Genomic DNA, 20,966 nt, shown 5'->3' with positions numbered 1-20,966 from the left:
CTTAGGGTATCCCCATTCTGAACCCTTGAGGTGTCTCTGTGATGTCCCCATGGGGTGCCCCAATGGTGTCTCCTCACTGTGTTCCACAGCGAACCCATGAGTTGTCCCAGTGGTGCCCCCTTGGGGTCTTTCAATGGTGTGTTCTCTTGGGGTGCCCCAGTGGTACAACCTTAGGAGCAGGGCAGGGGTCCTGCTGCATCTCCTGTGAGTTGTTGAAGCTTTGCAGAGCATGGGAAATGGGGAGCAGAAAAACTCTATCCATTAGAAAGCATGATAAGTGCCCACCCAGACAGTGGCAGAGATCACAGCAGGAGAAGCCTGGAGGCACCATGAAGACCCCATTGCAGTACCAGGTACAGCAGCAAGAATGACACCTTCCTGCTGTGGGCATTGCCCCCCAGGATCAGCAAGTGTCTTCAGCCACCCATGCTCCAGGGGCTGTGCTGTCCCAGGGTGGCACCATGGCTGTGAATTGGCTCCTGCTGCTGGGAATGGTGGGGTAGAGGGTGGGAGGTGGGGAGGGGGGCGGCATGTGGGGCTCAGGGCTGCAGCTGGGATTGGTGTCTCAGACCCATGGCCTGGCCTGCCCAGTGGGAGGACAAACCGGGCTGACTGCAGGAACAATTGGGGAGTTCTACACCCCAGGGCTCAGCAGGAAGTAGAGGGAGCAGAGCAGGGGGCAATTTCAGGTCCTGCCATACCTGCACCACGTCCTCCTGCTCCCCGAGGACACACTGCTCTGCTGCTGATGGTCACACAGCCATCCGGATCCCTGTGCTGTGAGCATCCTTCCAGGCCCAATGCTGCCGACTCAGGACCCCACTGCGAGTAAAACCGGAGGAGCTGACAGGGCTGGGTGCAGGAGCCGGGCTGTGGCTCAACCCACCTCCTACCCCGCCATCCCCCCCCGCGACAAGGAGCCGGGCTGCCACCTCCTCGGGCATCCGCAGCGCTGCCCTTACCCGGTCCTCCAGCTCCCTCTGCTGCCCGTCCCCTCACCTCTCCCTTGATTTCCGCCTCCTTTCCCGACGAGGGGCGCAGGATCCTCATCATCTCCCCCTCCCATCCCACCTGCGCAGCGCTGGGCCGTGGCTGCAATCTCAGCCCTACAGCACCAGCCGGCAGAGAGCCCGGCCCCAAAGCTGGGTGTTCGCAAACCGCTCCTTCCTGCATTCGGGATTGATTTTCTCCCTCTCTGAGCCCGCTGTGTTGGACCACCAAAAGCCACCCCAATGGGCTGGGGGCACCACCGCCCCATACACAGGAGCTGCCCCAACAGATCAGGGGTGCACTGGGCACACGGCTGCTGCCCTGGGACACCCCATAGGGCCCCCTGTCCCCCCCAGCTGCACCCCAGCAGCCTTTCCCTCTGGCTCCACGCCGTGCCGACGTCGCCTGGCCATCAATAGCGCTCGGTTAATTAATTTGATGGGAACAGCAGGGACCGCACTTTGCATTTAGTGAACTTCTGAGAACTTCCAACCTCATCTTCATAATTGGCCTCATAAATTTGAGGAAAGAGAGAAATCAGCAAAGCTGGAGGAGCGAGGGGAGGGCGGGAGAGGCCCAGCACGCGGGCGGGCAGGCGCGCGAGCAGTGACTCTATTTGGTGTCCTTATTTAATTTTATTGCACAGATCCATCTTCGCCCGCCCCCTCCCTGCCTGGCCCTCTCTCTCTCTCCCGCTCTCCCTGCTGGGTTCACCTAATCATGATAAATTCATATTCATTTCCCTGCCTGCCCCGGCGGGGGGAGCAGCTCCGCTGCGTTCTCCCGGCCGCGCTGCCATTAGCAAATATTTGCTCGTGGATATGAAGTGCCACTGGTAGGAGCCCAAAGGGGCCCCCCACACCCCACTGCCCCCATCCCCACTGCGGGACAGGCACAGGAGGTGAGGTGCCCCCCCTATGGGGTAGGGAGCAGGGTGGGAAGAGCTGCCCTGATGTTGGTACTCAGCACGGCTCTTTCTGCCTTTTACTCTTGGGGGCGGAGAGAGATGCTGGGGGGGGCAGGAATTGCCTGAGCCCCCCACCTGTGCCCACAGTGGGGGCACACAGAGCAGAAGTGGGAGCGAGGGGCTCTGCGGCAGCTCAGTGCCCGTCCCAGCTCCCCAGCTTCCCAGTCAGTCTCTTAAAGTGCTGCTGTGTTTGGGTTTCTTTTTAATTTTCAGGATGATCGGACTCACAGCCACGGAGGGCAGGAAGGGGGAAAGCACTGCAGCCCCTTCCTGGGGTGCAGGAACCAATCAACACCCCATGAAAGGCACACAAAGTGATCTCGGCTCACCCTGTCTGCATCCTGGGGCCTCAGTACCCACAGCCATTCACCCCCTCCCAGGCACCCCAGGAGCTCTGTCTGGGCCCTGAGCTTTGTACCTTCTGTGTGACATTAGAAGAGCCAGCAGCTGAGCTGAGGACACATAGTAGTCAGTTCCTGCTGGTCCCGGAGCTACATGTGGCTTTGGAGGATGCCAGACTGGAGGTAACCCGTACCTGCAAATGACTCAGAAGATGCAGAGTGCAATTAGGGGCACACAGCTGCTCTGTCCCCTCCACGCAGGGCAGCAGGCACTGCCCAGCCCAGCGCTCACAGCATGATCCAGTCATGCTGCTGCTCTGCTTGGCCCAGTACAAGGGGGAGGTGGGAGCCTTTGGCACCCGGGGGTGCTGGCAGAGTCATCGTGATGCAGGGGGAATGGCCCCATCCTTGGACCACGCAGCTGTGGCTGCTGCTGGCCACGGGAGGGCTCTCTGTCCTCTCCAGAGCTCCTGGGCTGGGAGCTGAGGGATGGGAGGGACAGACAGAAGCCCCTTCCCTCACAGTGCAGGGGGCTGGCAGGAGTTCTTTGTGTCCCCAAGAAAATGGCACTGCCCGGAGAACAGGCCCACTCTGAGCAGCACCAGCCCTTCCCCTTTGTAAAAGCACGAAGAGGAAAACCAGAGCTTTGCTGGGCTGCTGCAGCACCCATTGGACACCACAGAGTGAACTGGAGCCTGAGGGATGGACAAAGGGGAAAGAGATGGGGACAGGAATGCCACATCTCCCTCACCCGTAGTGATGTCCACAGCATGTGACTCTGGTGAGAGGGGCAGCCCCAGCCCCACAAGCAGCAGCTCACCCTGGCACCCAGAGCTGGATGAAAACCCGCGCTCAGCCCGGGACAGCGGTGAGAAGCCCAAAGCTCAGCTGCAAGGGAGCAAAAAGACAGAGGTAAGAGGAAAAAGAGAAAAGGGATTTATTACACTTTGTGTTTCAAAGCACCAAGACATGCCAGAAGACATTCATTGCCACCAGGTGTTCCATAGAAGGGCTGGGCTGACCAACGACACCGCCTGGATTGAGTCCTTCCCAGCATAAACCCTGAGCCCACGGCAGCCACAGCAGCCCTATTTGATGCCCTGGTGGCTGCCTGGCAGCAAACACAGCTCACCCCTGTGTGTGACAGAGATGCAGCAAAGTGCAGAGTGGGGGTGGCCAGGTCCCCTACAAAATAAGGGAGTGTAAGGCCAGCTTGGCCCCAGAGGCTGAGGCAGAAGCACCCACCCCAGCCTCACCAGCAGCTGATGCTGCAGAGCGCTGAAAGCCACTGCAAAATTCACCTTCAGAATATAAAAATAGTTGAGGTTTTCTGAGAAACAAAATTCACTCCCTTGGAATAGAAGGGGTGAGCACACCTGTATGTGTACACACGCACACACACACACACACACACACACACACACACACACACACACAGATCAGTGTGACCAGGTGACTTCCTGGGCATCACACACACAAAATGGGAAAGCTCTGCTTTGCCCAGATTAACACTCAATTATCCATGTTTCTCTGTGCCTCCATGCACCAAACACGCAGCCTTACCAGGTTACATTCAGCATCATTACAATCCTGAGCACAGTCAGCCTGAAGCCCAAGGGCTGCTCCTTTCCTGCACAGAGGGGAAAGGAAAGGAGCCCTCGTGCCCAGGCCAGGAGGATGACAGCACTCTGCCCTGCAGGATGCTCAGCACACCATGGACTGAGAACATGCAGATGAAGCACGTAGGTTTCTTACATTCCTTGGGGCTCACGTGGCTCCAGGAGAAGCTGCCTGGCACCGTACAATGAGACCCACCAGACAATACAAGTCAGAGGGAGGACATGGCAGCAGCACAGGGAGACCCTTCACATGTCTCACAGTAGAAGTTACCAGCAGCAGCAAGCAGAGGAAAGGGGCTCGTTTCCAGGCCAGGTCAGACCCCTGCTGCCTTCATACACAGCTCAGGACAGAGATTATGGGCATCTGTGCTCACAGAGAGGAAGATGCATCCCTATTCTCCAGTTCCCAAGCACCAGGAGGGCTTTTGTCATAATGATCTCCAAGCCAGCCTTCTGGAGCTTCCTGGGAAGAGCCAGGCCAGGGTTAGCTGTCAGGCACTGAGCTCCTTCAGTAGCCAGGGGCTGCCTGAGAGCTGGGCACAGGCAGACGTGTGACACTGGGCAGCCCTTCCAGCCAGCCTCCAGCCCACGCCCTCTGCTGGGTGAAGCCACAAAGCTCTGCTAGCAGCAGGGCCCCAGTTTGCAGGGAGCCGCTTTGCTGCGATACATTACCCAGTTCACAGTCAGCACAGAAAAGCACTGGAGAAGCCAGCACCCCTCAAAACATCAGCACAGCTCGGAGTGCTGGGTGCCAACCGGTGTCACCAGTCCCGTTCCGAGGGCTCTCGGTAAGGCAGCCCCAGCTGAATGAAGACATCTCTCTCGGTCGGGGTGGGCAGAGCATGGCCAGATGCCACCTTGACACCACCAGGGCCTCGCACCACCGCCATGCTGAGGGCATGCTCTGAGAGGCTCATACCCTTGGTCTTGGCCAGGGCACGCATGGAGCGGTTGAAGTGAGCTGAGCCGGTGAAGTAGAGCAGGGCGCAGGCAAACTCACTGTAAGGGACCACGATGATGTCCAGACGTCGGTGACGACGGGCTGGCCCAGGAAGGCGGCACACCCCCAGATACTTCTTCTGATCACCATTGTCCTCCTGACTCACCAGGTCATCTGTAAGGAAGCCTGAGGAGAGGGAGCAGGCAAAGGGGGGCTGAGCAGCAGAGCCTGGAATCCCCATTCTGAACTTCCCACAGTCCAGACAGGGGTCTCAGTTTGCTGTAGGGTCCCTACAACAACATAACCTCAGCCCTGACAGCCTCACAAGAGAGAAGAAGCAATCACATGCCCTTCAATGAAGTCTATTCATGTGTAGCTCTGACCTCAGTCCCTCCTTGGCTTGGCTGTGCTAAGAACAGCTTCGAGCACCGTGTGTCAGCCCCCAGCCCTCTTACCGCTCTCATGGAGGCTGTCAAGCAGCTTGCTGAACAGCCCACGGTGAGACTGACCATCCGGGTGAGTGACCAGCACGTCCACATCTCCACAGGTGGCCTTCCCCCGACGGTAGGAGCCACATGCCACACACACGAGCCCAGGCTTCAGGGCCAGGGCTGCTTGTCTGACCTTCAAGAGCAGAAAGAGGGGAGAAGAGTCACAGACTACTCTCTTAATGACCTCTTTGTCCAGGCAGCAAATGATCTTGCACCTGCCTCAGCCAGTCCTGCAGCTCCAGGGTCTCTGTACAGAGCTGACACCTGGTAGGAATGGCAAACTGCCCCAAGGAGAAGACCAACCTGCTGTCAGAAGCCACGTGTGCTGGAGTGGCTTTCACTCAGCCCTGCAAATGCCCAGCCCACTGCCATACAACACAATGATCTACCAGGCTGCGGTCACTAGTTGGCCATTGATATCAGCTCTTGGGGGAGGCCAGGCTACAGCTGGGCTGGGACAAGTTGGAAGACGCAGCAGTGTTAAGGAGGCAGCATCAGAGATACCCCTAATGCAGCCACCTCCAGGCTGGATCCCAGCTCCTACTCTGTGCCGACAGTGCCAGTTCTGATGGCTTCATTCATTAAATGCTTAAGAAAGGCTCCCAGGTCCTTGGACAGAAGTCTGATTGTGCCAATCACCCCGTTGGCAGCAAATAATTAGGGGCTCAGCAATTCCCAGTGACCAGGCCATCACAGGGGCTGAGGTTCAGGAAGGTAGTGTCCATGCCCACAGCCCCTTGTCACTCTTGGGGATCATCCTTCATTAGCAAGAGATAAACCCATTAACCTTTGCCCCAGAGGTGCTTCAAGAAGCCACAAGTCTTTCTCATGCGGAGCAAGCCCTCCTCTGGTGTCCTTGCCCCCCTTCTGGCTTTAAATGAAGATTTCTAGAAAACTCCCAACCCCACCCAAAAGCCTAAAAGCTCATCAGATCTCACTGTGACAGGCAGCACAGACAGTGACTAATCCCTTATTCTCTCTTCCTTGCCTGGATCAGAGGTGTGTGCCTGTGTATGGAGGAGAGCACAGTAATCCCATCAAGATAACAATAGGCCCAGCCCCAAGAGCCAGCTCCTCAAACCAGCCTGCCTGGGAAAAGGACCACTCACAACCAAAATGGCTAATCCGGCATATGGGACTGACACCCCAGCAGGAGCCTGGCAGGAGCGTATTCTTTGTGGCCAGGCCCTGTGGCCGAGTGACAGGGTCACGCTGCCTGCTGCCTCCATGGTGATCAGAGAGCACAGGGGTAGCAATGACGGAGCCCCAAGCTCTCTGCTCACATTAGGGTACACTGGCTTAGCACCCCATGGTCCTGGAGTGCCATGGCTTACTAGAGCGAGCAACACCCTTCTGCACCTGGATCCTCTTTGCTTCTATCAAGGATATCCAGGGTCTGTCCCAACAGCAACAACCAGCTCATAGAATGCTCATGGATTCCTTTGGAGAAGCAACATCAGGGAATCAGCTCAGGACCTTGGCCAACAGCAGATATCTCAAAGAAGACGAGAGGGAAGGAAGGGGAGCTAGAACCAGCTCAAACCATCATGCCACACGTAGTCTATTTCAAAGCACAGATCCCAGCAAGTCCCCCACTCCAAGGGCTCGGAGACAAGCTACTACTCACAGTCTGCTCTATTTCTGCAGCTTCCTCCCGAGGCATGCGCTCCAGGAAATCCTCATAGTGCTTCAGGCCCACAGCCTGCTGGCTGGTGAGAGATGCCTTTGTGCGGATATCATCCAGCGTCCGGAAGCCCTAGTGCAGAACACATCATCTCTGCTGAGACCTCGCTCTTCAAATGCTTTCCACTGGGACCAGGGGAGATTGTATTTAACCTGTCTCAAGATCAGGCTAGTCACAGTCTCTGAAATCACATGTAGAGATTGCAGCCTTGTTCCCGGAAAGAAGATACTTAGGCAATCCTCACACATATTTCTAACCTCCACCATAACTTCAAATCTTAACTAAACCTGACAGAAGGGTGCTGTTCTTAAAGGCAGCTGTGCTCTTTACAGCTTGAATGAAATCAAGTGGTGCAGGCTAAGGAAAGCCTATGGTGTAAACACATATGACATATTTTTAGATGGCAAAGACACCAAACACTACAGGAAGACAGGCTTCACTAGATCTATGCTCAGGAAACAAACTCTTTCTAAGAAGGAACTTAACCAGTGGGCTGGACAGGCTCGTGTTGGCAGTTATTTTACAACAAGGTGAAGGGCTGCTCTAATGGCTACAGGAACCAGCCAGGACAACAGGGCAGTGACTGGATTGGGAACTGACAACCAAGACATGCTGGCTCAAGGCTGGACCCCAATAGTGTCACTGCAGTGAGCAGCGTGAGATGAGTCTCCAAGCAGTGACGGTAACAGAAGAGACAGCACGTGTCCTCCATTCCTCCTATCACATCTTTGTCCTCTACTCCACAACCAAACTCAGTCTTGGCTGCCTGCACTCCGTTCTCCCCAAATACACCCACAACAGGACCCAGCCTCACAATTCCTCCCATAAATGCAGATTTGAATCCCATCTGTGGATAGTGGCAATTGGTAGTTATTTGTAAAAGTAATTCCCCTGCACTCAGAAGCAGTCCTCAAATCACAGCCTGAGAACCACTTGTGTAAAGCACTAAACTTACCTGCTGGTACCACATCTGAGCTGTCTTGACCCCTGCTCCCCAGATGTTGGAAAAGAGTTCCAGCACAGGCACACTCTCACTGATATGATCCAGCTTGCGCAGATGTCCACTCTCCAAGATCTCCAGGATCTTCTCTGCCATTCGCTTCCCAATCCCAGGAATATTACAGGCTTCCTAGCAAGAAACCAGAGATGATAGAAGCCACACGCAGTCTGGGGAGCTGTTACTACTCAGAACCCAGTCAGACCAGTGACTGGTAAATGGAAAAACTAGTTCTGTGAGCTGCTCATTTTCAGACCCAGCTTACATAAGTTTGATGCCATGTGAAAAAGAACAAGCATGCAGAACGGGACTGAAACACTACCACACTGAACAGCTGGGCTGTCAGTCTGCCAGCTCCAGATTCAACTGATTTTATATGTTATCTCCAATGCTACTCAGTTGCTGCAGTTTAAAAGGAAAGTGGAAATGACCCCACACTGAAGTTAAGGAAGGCATTTATCTTATGAGTGCTCAGATCCTACCCTAAGAGTTTGAGTATGGGGTAGAGGCTCTGACTCCATGTTTCTGGTGGTCAATGAATCCAACTCACTACACAACAACTTACAGCACAGTTCCCAAGGCATGAAGATAAGCTGTTTCACACAGAAACAAGAACGGATCTGCCTTATAAAAAGGATGGGATGCAGAGTCCATCTCCCTGTACCACTACTCTGGGAAAATGTTTTACCTGGTAGGAGGTGACTGGTTTGTGGTAGCTTTTGAGTGCATTGATGGCTTTAGCATAGCCCAGAGCTCTCCACTTGTCCCCCTGGACAGAATAGGCTTTCGCCAGCACTTCCAGCTTCTCAGTGATGCATTGGTTGTGATTTTCCTTCTTGCTGTTGGAGGACTGTGCACAAACCCACTTGCTGGCAGGCTGGACCACTGAGGAAGAGCTGCTGCTGGTCTCCTCTGACAGTTTCACAGGATAGTGGCCAGAAATCAGCGCTTCCAGATCTCCCTGAGTGACACTAGCATCTTCTCCTTCGCTGTCTTCATCAGCATAGACTTTCTTTAGGGAGAGGTAGAAAAGCAGTCATGTGAGAATAAGTGCATGCCTCACATATGTCCCGTTAGCACAGCCTGCTCTGGGGAGTAGGAAGTCAGAGCACTAACCAACCTCCAGGGTATGCAGTGCTCAAATCGCCATCTCAGGAAGTTGTTAGTTATGTGCATACACAGCTCTAAATGTTCTGAGTACCCAGGCACCCCTTGAACAGTTGATCTGCTGTTCAGATACAACCCAAGAACACACGCACTCCCACTGGGAAACCTACTGTTGAACTGGTGTCTGTATAGGCACACCTCTCACATTCAGTCTCTGTGCCTTCCACCCCATGATGCAGATCACAGGAGATACACCCTGAACTCTGCTTTCACGTTACAGACAAAATCTTAACAGGGTACTAAATTACAACCCCCCCATTTTCCCCATGGCTATCTGCAAGAGAAAAGGGGAAGGAAGGAATGCCACAAAGGACTCCACATTCCTCAGTGACAGAAGAAAGAACCAATGTATACATTTGCTGATACTCCCAGCATTAGGATGCCTCTGTGTGGACTTAAGAAACAATGACCCCTGGCTTCAGGTAATGAACAAAAGGGGATAGACGGAGGAAGCAGAACAGAGGCTTTGAAGACTGCTTTGCTCATTTGAGTCTCCCTCTCTCCTTATGTATAAACACAGGAGTCCATGGAGATACATGAGCTCCTGTGCCATGGAAGTAAACCTGAAAGGAACAGAGCTGTTTGGGATTCGTTCTGAAGTTACACGCTGCACACAAGACCCGTTACAAGTTTCTGCAGTGTATCAGCTTAAGGCAAAGCCACATCCTTACAACCAGTTTCAGCTGACTAGGGAGGCCTGCAAACAAAGTCCCTGCAAGATACAGAGCTGAAACCATTAGGCAGAAGAGGCAGGATGTTCCTGTGCTTTCCCTTTTGTAATCGTGTTTTATAACTCTGAAAATTGGGTCAGACTGAGGATTTGATAGACTGAAGTAGTTTTATTTGCTTTGAAACTCTGTACGCGACTCCCTGAAGACAATGTTCCCTCTAAGGGCAGCAAAGCCTCAGAGTGTTCAGATCGCTTAGTAAGCCCCTTAAAAGCATTTAAGGAGCATGTTATCCAGCACAGTGTAAACAACTCTACAGCTGGAGCATGCAATTCCCATTCTCTCAGCCAGCAATGTCACATAGGTGAAACAGCACATTAAACCCCAGAATCTCTGTGCTTTGCCAAAAAAGCTGATGGACTTTTTACAAGCAGGCATGCAAAACCAATAGTCTTGTGAGCTTCTAAGCTACTCCAGGATCCTACAGCAGGTGGCTTGCAGAGCTGGGTGAGACAGTACAGGGTTCCATAAGCAAATAACTGGCACCACTTGCCGCCTTGCAGAAAACTACAGCAACTTGATGCCAATCACAAAGCAGTTGCTACAACCTGACTGCCAGCAGGATTTCTGCAGAGTTCACACCCAAACCCTGTTCAGTACAACACACCAGTACACTTCTTGTTGTCTAGAGAACAGAACACGCTAAAAAATATCCAGTGCTTAAATGGATGCTACTTCCACATTAAGATTTCAGTTTCAGCTTCTCTGTTGGTGTCATTTTCTTTTAAGCGTGAGGTACTGTCTTTAGAGCATGACCAGTGGGTCCCCCCTCAACCCCACACAGCCCTAAGCTTGGACCAAGGGAATTTACTCAGGTGCCTACAGATAGTGTTTCTGCATGCAGACTAACAGGAAGTGTCACTGCTTGAGGGGATTTAAAAGAAAAAAAGGCAGCAAGGCGTCCCACAGGCTCTAGCAGCTGTCTGACCACCCAAAGTAAACGTGAGAAGAAAGCAGGACAGTTGCCACAGGATCCATAACAGCACAGAAGTCCCTTTCTTGCTCTTAAGTGTGAAATGTGTTATTAATGATTGCCACTAGAGTTAGAATAAACAGCAAAGACAGGGTTATTGCAAAGGTGATACAGTTAACTAGCCAACTCTATCATACTAGACAATAAATGTGGGGAGAAAAGATACCCCAAGCATGCGTTCATGAGAAAGGAAAACCTAAAACAATGGAGTCCTTGGTGGGATGCCAACTAGGGGATAATTGTAGTGTTTCATAAAACAAATTCAGCACCTATGACTTGAGACTGAACTAGCAAACACAGCATCAGATACCAGCATTACAAGGCAGCTGCTGTTTTAAGAGGTCTGTGGTAATTTTGCTGCAGATCAGTTTGGATAATGCCAACACAGAAGAGAGTTCAGCAAACTTGGGCAGAAACACAGGAAAAGAAGACAAAGCTGATGGCAGACCTGTGGAAGCTGACTCACAGCAGAGGCCACCAATACCTCAACACAGATATTTTAAGCAGACCATCACAATCATTCTAGTAGCAACCTGATCCACTGCACATGTGTCTGAACAGAGCAGAGAATGTGTCAGTGTGGCTCAGGCAGGAACACGGGATGAAATATCAGTGCTCCCTGCAAAGGAGATATTCTTGGCCAGGGAGCACTCCTCAAAAAGAGGCAGGGGAAACATGATCACTGGAGTGAGCCTTGGCCTGATAGGAGCACCTGGACTGCTAAAGCTAGAAATATTCTGATAGGGATGGGAATTTACGGCGTGTTTTTTCTACTTAAAACACCTAAAGGGATAAAGAGAAGCAATGGCCACATCTACAGCCCAAGCCTGCCAGCAGCAACACACTGAAACATCCCAACAACATCCCTTTGCTCAAAAAATCCAGCATCATAGCCCTGCAGGAATGCTCTTACCAAACAAAGTACACAGGACCTGTCCACAAGGAGCAGAGCCTGTGTGGGAGCCTCACCTCAGATGGTTGCTGCTGTGTAAGGCTGCCCAGGTTTTGCTGTGAGGAATCCCCCATCTGTGCTTTAGCATTTGGTTCTGCTGCACACTCCTCTGTCAAGGACTGAATTTCTTCACTGCCCAGGAGCTGCTGCTGCTGCTGTTCTCCCTCTTCCCGGTACCTGCCAATGATCAGACACCTTAGAAGAGGAGTATTTATCAGCCCCACAAAGTTTGCCCAAAAAAACCTTTACACATATTTTGGAATGAAATAAACAATGTGAATTTTACTCCCAGATTATTCTGGCTTTGGCTCAATCCCCCAGTTTCAATCCATCCCACTGACCCACAACTTCCACTCCAATCTACCTCAGTCTTAAACACTTCTGTGCTTCCATCAAAACATTTTGACCCTAACCTGCGACTGCTGCTCTTTCACACCTTATTTCTTCTTGTGCCTAGTTGTCAGTTCTCTCTCTACTCTTCACCTGCAGTAAGGAACAGTGTTTAATCCTCAGTATCTCTAAAAATAAAAATAGGAAAATCTTGCTATCATTGATGAATTAAGAAGTGCCTTTAGCACCATCAATGAGAAAAAGGACTTCTACTAACACTCTTAGCTCTGCTCCAAGTTCTGCTACCACAAAGAATGGCAGCCAGTCACAAAATCACTAAACTTCACTATCTGTATGGCAAAAAAAAAAAAGGATTCTGAGCCATGCCCAAGGGAGTTGTGAAGAGATGTAGTCTGCGATTGTGAGCGGGGGTCAAAGTTTAGTGCGATTCAATTTAGGATTAAGGCACGATAGAGAGGAAAAACGGCATGACGTGCCTACCTCCGAGGGACAAAGACACTGTAGCCAGCGGTACTGAGCAGCTTCTGATCTCTAATGCAATCACTGAGCCAGGATGCCTTCACCAGCTGCAGCCTGGAAGGCAGCTTGGCTAATTTCAGGAGCCGAAAGGCCCGATCACAGTCCATATCTTCAGCTACAATGACGTGAGTCACCTCTGAGCAGAGACGGTTGTGTACACATCCTCCATTCTGGACAATCTGCTTGTGGAAGATCTCTGCTCTAGCTTGGCCAATGCCAGCTTGCAGCACGTAGGCACTGACTGGCTTCAGCCACTCCGCTGTGGAAAAGCACAGAGGCAGGAAATCAATGACAGAGAAACAGTGTCCTGAACTAAATGTGCTACATATCTTAGGTGGCACATGGGCTGGACACATTGAAGCCAGCCAGACCTCTTCAGAAAATACACTTGGGCCATAAGAAGCCTTTAGGGCACAGCACCTCCAATTACATCCTATACATGGGACATGGGACTTACCCTCGGGCTCCTCCATTCCTTCCTTTGGGATCTTTGGAGGGACGCCTTTCCCCGAGTCCTCCCTCACCTTCTTCCTCTTGGGAAAGGCTTTGACAATCCCCCGTGGTTCCATAGGCCGGGCTGTGCCTCGCTCCCCTGGGGGGAAGTTAAGCTGCAGCTGCTGAACAGCAGTAAGAACAGAGAAAGCTGCTTAAAACAGTTACACACAATCAAAAACAACTTAATTTTCGCATCTTTTGCTTATGGCCTTTGTCGGTCGGTACCGCTGGTTTGCTGTTGTTGGGGAATTGGGCTGGCAGCGATCCCTGTGAGGGCCCCATAGGGCTGACAGAAGGCCCGGAGCCCATAGAGCGGAGGGGGGCTCACACAGCCGCGCTAGGCCGCACTCACCTCCGGGTCGCCGGCAGAGGCCTTCCGGGCGGCGGCGGAAGTGTGAGCGTTGCCGTGGCCACGGGCCCCGGCCGCCATGGCGGTACCGAGCTGGTTGGAGAGGCTGCAGGCCGCCAGCAAGACCGCGCTGCTGCAGGACGGTAAAGGAAGCGGAGAGCCGGGGTGGGAGCCCGCATTACTCTTATCTCCCACCGGGGTGTTTTGGGGAGGCCCTGCGGGAAGAGAGCGAGGCTTGGGCACTATGGGCGGAAACGGGTCTGTAAACGTGGGGACACGGCCCTGTGCTGCTGCCATCGTGCAAGGAAACGGGGTACCGAGCCCTACACACAGGGGTAAAGCTATTCCTATTGAATCTCAGCCCCTGCTCTGCTTCTAGGGAAACGGAAGATCCACTACCAGTTTGAGGATGGGAAGGAGATGGCTGAGGAGTACGACATGAAGACCAGCCAGTTACTGAGTAAGTGGGGTGATGGGTCGGTATGTGCAGGGCTGGAGTGGGGGGAGGCACCGTCTGGGCAGGAAGGAAGCGCCCCTAAATATACCTGAACTGTTCCTGGAGCTCCCCCTCCCTTATGAAGGGACATAACTATGGTTGATTAGGCCTAAGGTCTTCTCACTTCCTTGAGCAATCTTTGCTTCAGCCCAGGATCACTCCCAAACTGCCTGTCACTCACAACAGACTTAATGGCACTGAATGGGACTGCCAGCTCGCACAGCCAGGCATGTGCTGAGGCATGTGCTAGGGTGAAACATGCCTTTTGGTGGCTTCTGCAGCCACAGACAGACAAGGTGTTGGTCACAGATCTTATCCAAAACCACAATTGAGGCATGGCATCTGTTGTGAACCTACTATGGCTTCAGGATCAAATAGCAAAAAAGAGGCAGTTAGTGCACAGTTCTTGGATTCGGGAGTAGTCCAGCTAACTGATCCACTTATACCAAAGTGGAAATAATTGAAATTAAGGGAAATGGCTTATTGTAATTTCAGTTTAAGGTGCTGGGCATCTTTGTTGGTAATTTGCTGGAGTTCTTCCTATAAAGCAGAATAACAGAATCTCTTCTCCCTTCTACAGGTAGAAGGTGGCGAGAGAAGAACACCCTCGGGGGCACTGGCAAATGGCAGGTTGAAGTGGGAGACCCAACTTTGCCTCTCCTGGGGCCACTAGAAACAGAGCTCATAAAGGAAAGCAGCTCTAATGTACGTAACAGCCTGCAGGCATTAGGTCTGCACCTAAAACTATCTACCCAGCCTTGTACTTAACAGCAGTAGGCTGTAGATCACTCACTGCCCCAAGAGACAGCCTTAACCTGCCCAGTGCTCTGCTACAAAGAATCCCAAAGGTCTGGGGAGAAAGAGGGCACGGTTTAGGTTCTTTTGAGGTCTCCAGGAGATTTGTGGTTCCCATAAACCAAGAAACTGTTTTGCTGTGGTAGCCAGCTATTGTGCTAGCTTCCACAAAAGTAGGCTGAAAGGAAGGCCAGAGCCAGGACAAATCAGTGGATGGAAAGTGAGGTGATAACAGTGAAAAGCCAACACAGGCAGTGTGTAACAGGCTGCTCTTTAACACAGCACTGGCTGTTTTACCTCCTGTCCCACTAGTGTAGGGGTGGAGGCTTTAGCCTCTCACTTTCTTTTCTATAGATCTGAAACACAAGAGCAGCTCTGCGCAGCAGACTGGGGCAGAAGCCCAGTTTCACTGTAACACTGCTGTGGGACTCCCTTGGTGAATGCCTTCAGCCTCCTACAAGCAGAGCAGGCAACACCCTTAGTAAATGCTAGTCCTTCAGAACTGATGCTCAGGCAGTTTCTTGAGTTGTTCCTTAATAATCCAGTGGGAAAGAAGAGATACTCCCATGTGAGTAAGAGAAAAGGGTACAAGGAGGAGAGAGGAGACAGATGGAGGGGTTTTGCTAAAGGTACTTGTTTGCTGTAGCCTGTCTTCATGAGGAAGGACACCCTGACCAGCTTCCAGTGGCGGATCCGTAACCTGCCCTACCCCAAGGAGGTCTACAGTGTCACTGTGGAGAAGGAGCAGCGCTGCTGTGTTATCCGGACCACAAACAAGAAGTCAGTAAGAACAGCACTGCCAGTGCTGATAGTCCCTCAGGGTGGGCTGGCACAGAGGGCAGGGTGGTGTTGGCAGAGGGGCGATGTCCTTTCTTGCCTTTGAGGTACCATACGTTAGACAGAAAGAGCCATGCCAACTGCAGTTTCCACTTCCAGCTGCCTCAGACTGACCAAAAAGCCCCTCAAGCTCAGCAGTGGACTTTGCAGACTTATCTCACAGTTCATTAGCAAGGTGTTTAGTCTGTTCTTTTCTTGTCAAATATTATTCCCAAAGAGAAATGAAATAATACCTTTGCAGACCTGTGGAAGCTAGAGCTTCCCATCCTCTTCCTGAGACACAGTACTTTGGTTTAGCCATTGCATCATTGAGCCTTAACTACCTCAGTGGAATAGGCCAGGATGAGCAGGAGTGTTGGGGAGAGATGGCAAGGAGGGAGCGTTAGGAAAACAAGAGAGAATGTTAGAAGGCCAGTGAAAGACTGGGATAAATACACCAGTACGAAAAGCTGGGCAGCCTGTCCTTTGGTTGCCTTTCCTCCCCAGCATTGCTGCAGAACCCGGGAGGATCAGGTTCGTGGGTAAAAACCACAGCTCTGCTTTCCAGCCTGCACCCTGCCCTCTTTCAACCGCACCTTGCTGCTGGCTGTAGGTGGTGCTGTTGGCAAAGAACTCGCTCTGCCTTGGGAACTGAACAGCTTTCAGGACAGCAGAACCCAGTTTTCCGGCAATAGTTTACCACATCAGGGACCATGGCAAGGGAAAGTTTAAGCTCTGCAGATGGGCACACCTGGATGCTCAAAAGTACGAGGAAGCTGACAGTAGGGAGGGGAGGTCTGCCCTATGAAAGCGGATTCAGTGCTAAAACAGAAAGTTTCTGGCCTGAGTCCACAGAGAAGGATTTGCAAGAAAAGAACCGAGACACCTAAGGTTATAACATACACTAAGGTTTCACCTATGTCCTACCTGACTTCAAGGTTTTTTGTACCATTCTCAGGATAACATATAGAGTTGTCCCACAATCATATTGCAGCTACACACTCACAGTATCAGAGATAGCTGAAGGACATGAAAGCTGCTCGTGGCCTGCAGATGAAAGTTAAGGGCTTTGGGAATGAAAGCTGAAAGTCATCTCAGTGGGGAGCAGGGACAGACTCCAGCACTGGAGTACTTAGTACAGGCTCCAGGATATCTTATATCATTTCTCCTGGGTCTTGGCCAGGGCAAGACACCACTCAGCAACTAATTCCAAGATAGCAACAAAGGCATGGGGCGTCCACAGCGAGAGCGTGCATCACTATGGGAGAGAAAGGAAACCTCAGAGCCTCTCCAACCCTTGGAAGTCAGCCACGCTGCCTCTGAGCAACAGAGCTGTGCTGACCGCCAGCCAGAGGCACAAGCAACGGGATGGGTTGCCAAGTCACTACTGAGTAGCTCAGCAATAAATTCTCAGCATACCAGTAGCAGTTTTCCCTACAGGCTGACAAAAAGTGGATTTCCAGTAGGAAAAAAAATATAGAGGTGACTTCACATACACGCTGTGGCACTCAAGCCAGGATTGAGGCTCAGAGTGCAATACTGCCCTTGGCCATGGGGTGAGAGGCGAGGGCAGCGAATCTCCCTGCTTCGGCAGGGATAACCTCCCGTCAGCTACCTTCCCAGCCCAGACGGGAGCTCTTCACATCCACCAGTCACTCCCATTCCCTCTGGCCACGGCAAGGGCTGCTCAAGTGGGATTTGCTTAAAACCTCTCGCTGTAAAATAAATCCATTAAACTAAACTCTAAAAACAAACCCAGAAAGCCTTCTCCCCAAACGCCAAACCTGATTCAATTATTGTAGCAAGAGGCGGTGGTAATGCTAGGAGGAGGAGGGGGTGGCCAGGCAGATCTGGTTTCCTTTGATCTTGTCACAGATTTTAGTTTGAGGCCAGCCAAAGCCATTCTTCTCCCCATCTCCTTAGTCCTGGGGCAGCAGAATGCTGCTGTTTCATTGATAACTCCCAAGACCTTTTGAAACAGTGGTTTTTTTTTTCTGTGTACTGCTTTTTTTTTTTTCTTTTTCTTTTTTTTTTTTTTTTTGGTCTAATCGGTAAGAAGTTAACACTTCCTTAACATGTCTTTGTGTTCATCTAATCTCTGCTGTTTAACCTTTGACATCTCCCTTATTATCCATGTCTGCCACCTTTTCCAAATACCGACAGCAGTGACAACACAGAACGGTTTGAGCCCTGCGGTAACAAGCTGCGTACATTCCTCCCACTGCACCAGGAGAGCCATTTGCCCTTTGTAGCTGTTTTCACCGTGACTTGGAAAATAAACTGCAATTTGGGCAGGGAAGCCAAACCTCACATGCAATCAGATGAATGGAGAAGAACCCGTAGTTGCATGGCAGTAACTGCTGCCCGTTCATGTTCATCTTTGGGCACCTCAGTACTAGCTACAAGTCAGTTCCTTGGAGAGAACTACCAGTTCTTGGAGAGAATTACCCATGAAACTGCTGGCAGAGACTAAAAACCCAACCGTGCCTCCAGAGGGACATAGGACCAACAGCTAGTGCATTTGGTGCAATCCTAGATGGCAGCAGCAGAGGCAGGGCAAGCCATGCCATGCCAATGGAGAAGGGCCTTGGCAAAGTGCAGAATGAAGGTCTATAAGGTTCCATTCCCCATACCAGGAAATCTCTTAGCAGCACAGAGAGCTTATAACCCCCTCCATTTCTACCAGCAACATATCCCCTTCATACTGAGCAAAGCCCAAAGTTTGGTCTATGGAGAGACAGGATGGTTAGGGAGCTGGCAAAAACCTTTCTATCCCCTCCTTTGATGCGAGAGTGGGAAACCAGGTAAAGACCAGGGCAAGGTTGCTGGGAGTGCAGAACATCACCACAGCCAGCATTGGGGCTGCATGGAGATGCTGCAGAGTAGAGGCTCAGGTGGCTGTTGGCAGTTACACTTGGAGGGCAGTGCCTGAGTGCCACCATGTCACCAAAGCAGGATATGATCTAGGAAACACAGTAGGAGCAAGTGGGAGACAAAATAAAGGTTTGAGAAAGGCTGCAACACCTCACAGCTCTCAGGAAAGTAAGTCACAGGCACAAGGACTTTGACAGGTAACTTAAAGGGAATAAAAGGAAATGAGCAGGAATAAAGATAAGGAACATCCTCCAGCAACGCTGAGTGTTCTATCCCCAGTTATGCCTGACACTTCTTGAGGGCAACCTGGAGGGACCAAACCTGCTCCCATATACCAAAGCTTTTCAGGACTTTGCCAGCTCTAATTCCCAGTTTAGAGGTTTGTTTCCAGTGCTCCCACCAACCTGGGGCCACCAACAGGCATACAAGCAAGGCACAGAGTCCTCCTGCCAACCCTGAGGGGTCCATTCCCCCCTGCATTTACCCTGCTGGGAGTTTACCTGCTCCCTGCAGACCCCTGTTCATGAAACAGAGGTAGGCATAGTGGAGATGCAAGAGTACACCTTGCAGAATAACAAGTAGCTGAGGAGAATAGGAACTCCATCCTTCTCATTTCTGTCTTCTCTTATTTGTAGGTACTACAAGAAGTTCACTATTCCTGACCTGGACCGATACCGGCTCCCCCTAGATGCAGCTGCCCTGAGCTTCACCCATACCAACAACACCCTGATCATCACGGTGAGGTTTTAGCCACACAGAACAGCACTTTGGCCTTCCCTTTTATGTCCACAAAGTTGTTAAAATTCTTACATGTAGGGAAGCAAGGCAGAGCAAGGAGATATGCTGTGGGTCACTGCTGAGTCCTCTGTCACAGTCACTGGCAGTTTTAGATTACACTGGACATGCTGACACTGGCCAGGACAGCCCAGGCCACCGGAGGGGCCCTGCTTGCTCATCAAGGTGACTTGCAAGTGGAACAGGGTCTACAGTGCCCTGTTTTCCATGTACCCCCCTCCCACTGGCCTGAGCAAGCCTGCTCTCTCAGCAACAAAGTTTGTCTTGGCTCAGAGCATGCTTTCATGCTCTGTGCATGAGTGTTAAAGACTCCAAGGTCCCGCTGTACTTGGAGGTCTCTCAGCCTTAAAAAAGTCACCTGCTGCTTTTTGCCAGCAAGGAGACACATGGTGGAAGTTAAGAGTCCAGCAAAACGAGCACTTACCTGCTGCAAGGAGCATCTGGAGGCAGACATGGTTTTGAGTAGCATGTGCTCATCTTAAACACGGAAGCCAGCTACCAAGAGCGCATCCTCTCTGAGGGAAACCTCACAGCAGAGCTGGGGGTGGGTGTGCAGAGGAAACAGGCCAGGAGGCGCATCCTGAGTGCTATGGAGCTTCTGTTTGCTACACACCCAACCCTTGCCAAAAAGCACCTGCATCCACCACTGAGCTGCAGCTGGGCAAGAGGGCTCTGAGGGGAGGACAGAGGAACTGCAACTCCTATTTCTCTTGCCTTTAAAAAAAAATGGAGATTATATATATAAAACACGTGTGAGCATATGACCAATGAGCACACCAGGGATACGCACAACACAGCTTGCCAGGATATTCCATAGGTGTTGGTGGAGGCCAAGACTCCACATGCAATTAGGAAGTTTTACTTGCACTGTAACTGACACTTCAGATCTTGGCAGATGTCCCTACCATGAGGGCGCCACCTCTCCAAGCAGGCATTAGAGGTAGCTGATAATGGAAAGACCTCCCTTGTCAAGAGGACCCAGCTGTGTAGTTTCCACTCAACAAGAGCTGTGCTAACAGACACCCTGTCACATGCAGCCTCGCTCCAGTTAGTTTGTTTGGAGCAGAGGCTGAACAGGAGTGCTATGGGCATTTCTCTATCCTACAGTACCAGAAGCCAAAGGAGATCCTGGCTGCGGAAAAGGAGTTGCAGAAGGAGCTGAAGAAGATTAAGGCAGCAAACAGTGGGGATGGTGACTGCAAGACCCAATAGGCAGTGGCTGCTAAGAGGCTGAGGTAATGGGGACAGCTTTCTACCACAGCTTCATGGTATTTATTTTGCCTTTTCTAATAAAAATTTGTCGTGTTGTTAATAGAGCTGTTTGGAGGAATTTTTGCAGGCCCAGGGAAACTGCAAGGCAGTCTGTCTTTTGCCACCTGGCCTGATTTACGTGGACTTTTATGATCCTTCTATTAGTTGTGGGAAGCTGCAGCAAGCAAAGAAAGTATGTCACAGCTGTAATCAGCCGCCCTTTCCCCATCCTGTAGTGGGAGAAGGAACATGAAAGCTGGGTAGTTCCCCATGTGGAGAAAAAGAACCCCTTCCTCACACCTGTTACCTGCCTGGAATGTGCTTGGAAGCAGCTCCCTCTTGTGTTGTTGCACAGGGTCCTCCATACTGTTAAAAT

The 20,966-nt window shown here is 51.5% G+C and overlaps 2 protein-coding genes across 2 annotated transcripts; one reads left to right on the top strand and one right to left on the bottom strand.

Moving 5' to 3' along the window:
• Nucleotides 1-3,211: 3,211 nt before the first annotated feature.
• On the bottom strand, nucleotides 3,212-13,943 carry POLL (DNA polymerase lambda). The gene is made up of 9 exons (XM_015867019.2): nucleotides 13,567-13,943; nucleotides 13,177-13,336; nucleotides 12,681-12,978; nucleotides 11,867-12,026; nucleotides 8,718-9,041; nucleotides 7,988-8,161; nucleotides 6,976-7,104; nucleotides 5,313-5,481; nucleotides 3,212-5,043 (listed from the first exon to the last, which is right to left on the bottom strand). The coding sequence occupies exons 1-9, from the start codon at nucleotides 13,858-13,860 to the stop codon at nucleotides 4,679-4,681; spliced, it is 2,073 nt and encodes a 690-aa protein (XP_015722505.1). The 5' UTR covers nucleotides 13,861-13,943; the 3' UTR covers nucleotides 3,212-4,678.
• DPCD (deleted in primary ciliary dyskinesia homolog (mouse)) lies at nucleotides 13,938-20,651 on the top strand. The gene is made up of 5 exons (XM_015867030.1): nucleotides 13,938-14,023; nucleotides 14,640-14,764; nucleotides 15,501-15,634; nucleotides 19,180-19,282; nucleotides 20,447-20,651. The coding sequence occupies exons 1-5, from the start codon at nucleotides 13,984-13,986 to the stop codon at nucleotides 20,549-20,551; spliced, it is 507 nt and encodes a 168-aa protein (XP_015722516.1). The 5' UTR covers nucleotides 13,938-13,983; the 3' UTR covers nucleotides 20,552-20,651.
• The last annotated feature ends 315 nt before the right edge of the window (nucleotides 20,652-20,966 follow it).

Source organism: Coturnix japonica, chromosome 6 (assembly GCF_001577835.2).
Source record: "Coturnix japonica isolate 7356 chromosome 6, Coturnix japonica 2.1, whole genome shotgun sequence".
Taxonomy (NCBI): domain Eukaryota; kingdom Metazoa; phylum Chordata; class Aves; order Galliformes; family Phasianidae; genus Coturnix; species Coturnix japonica.
This window is presented reverse-complemented; position numbering and strand designations above follow the sequence as displayed.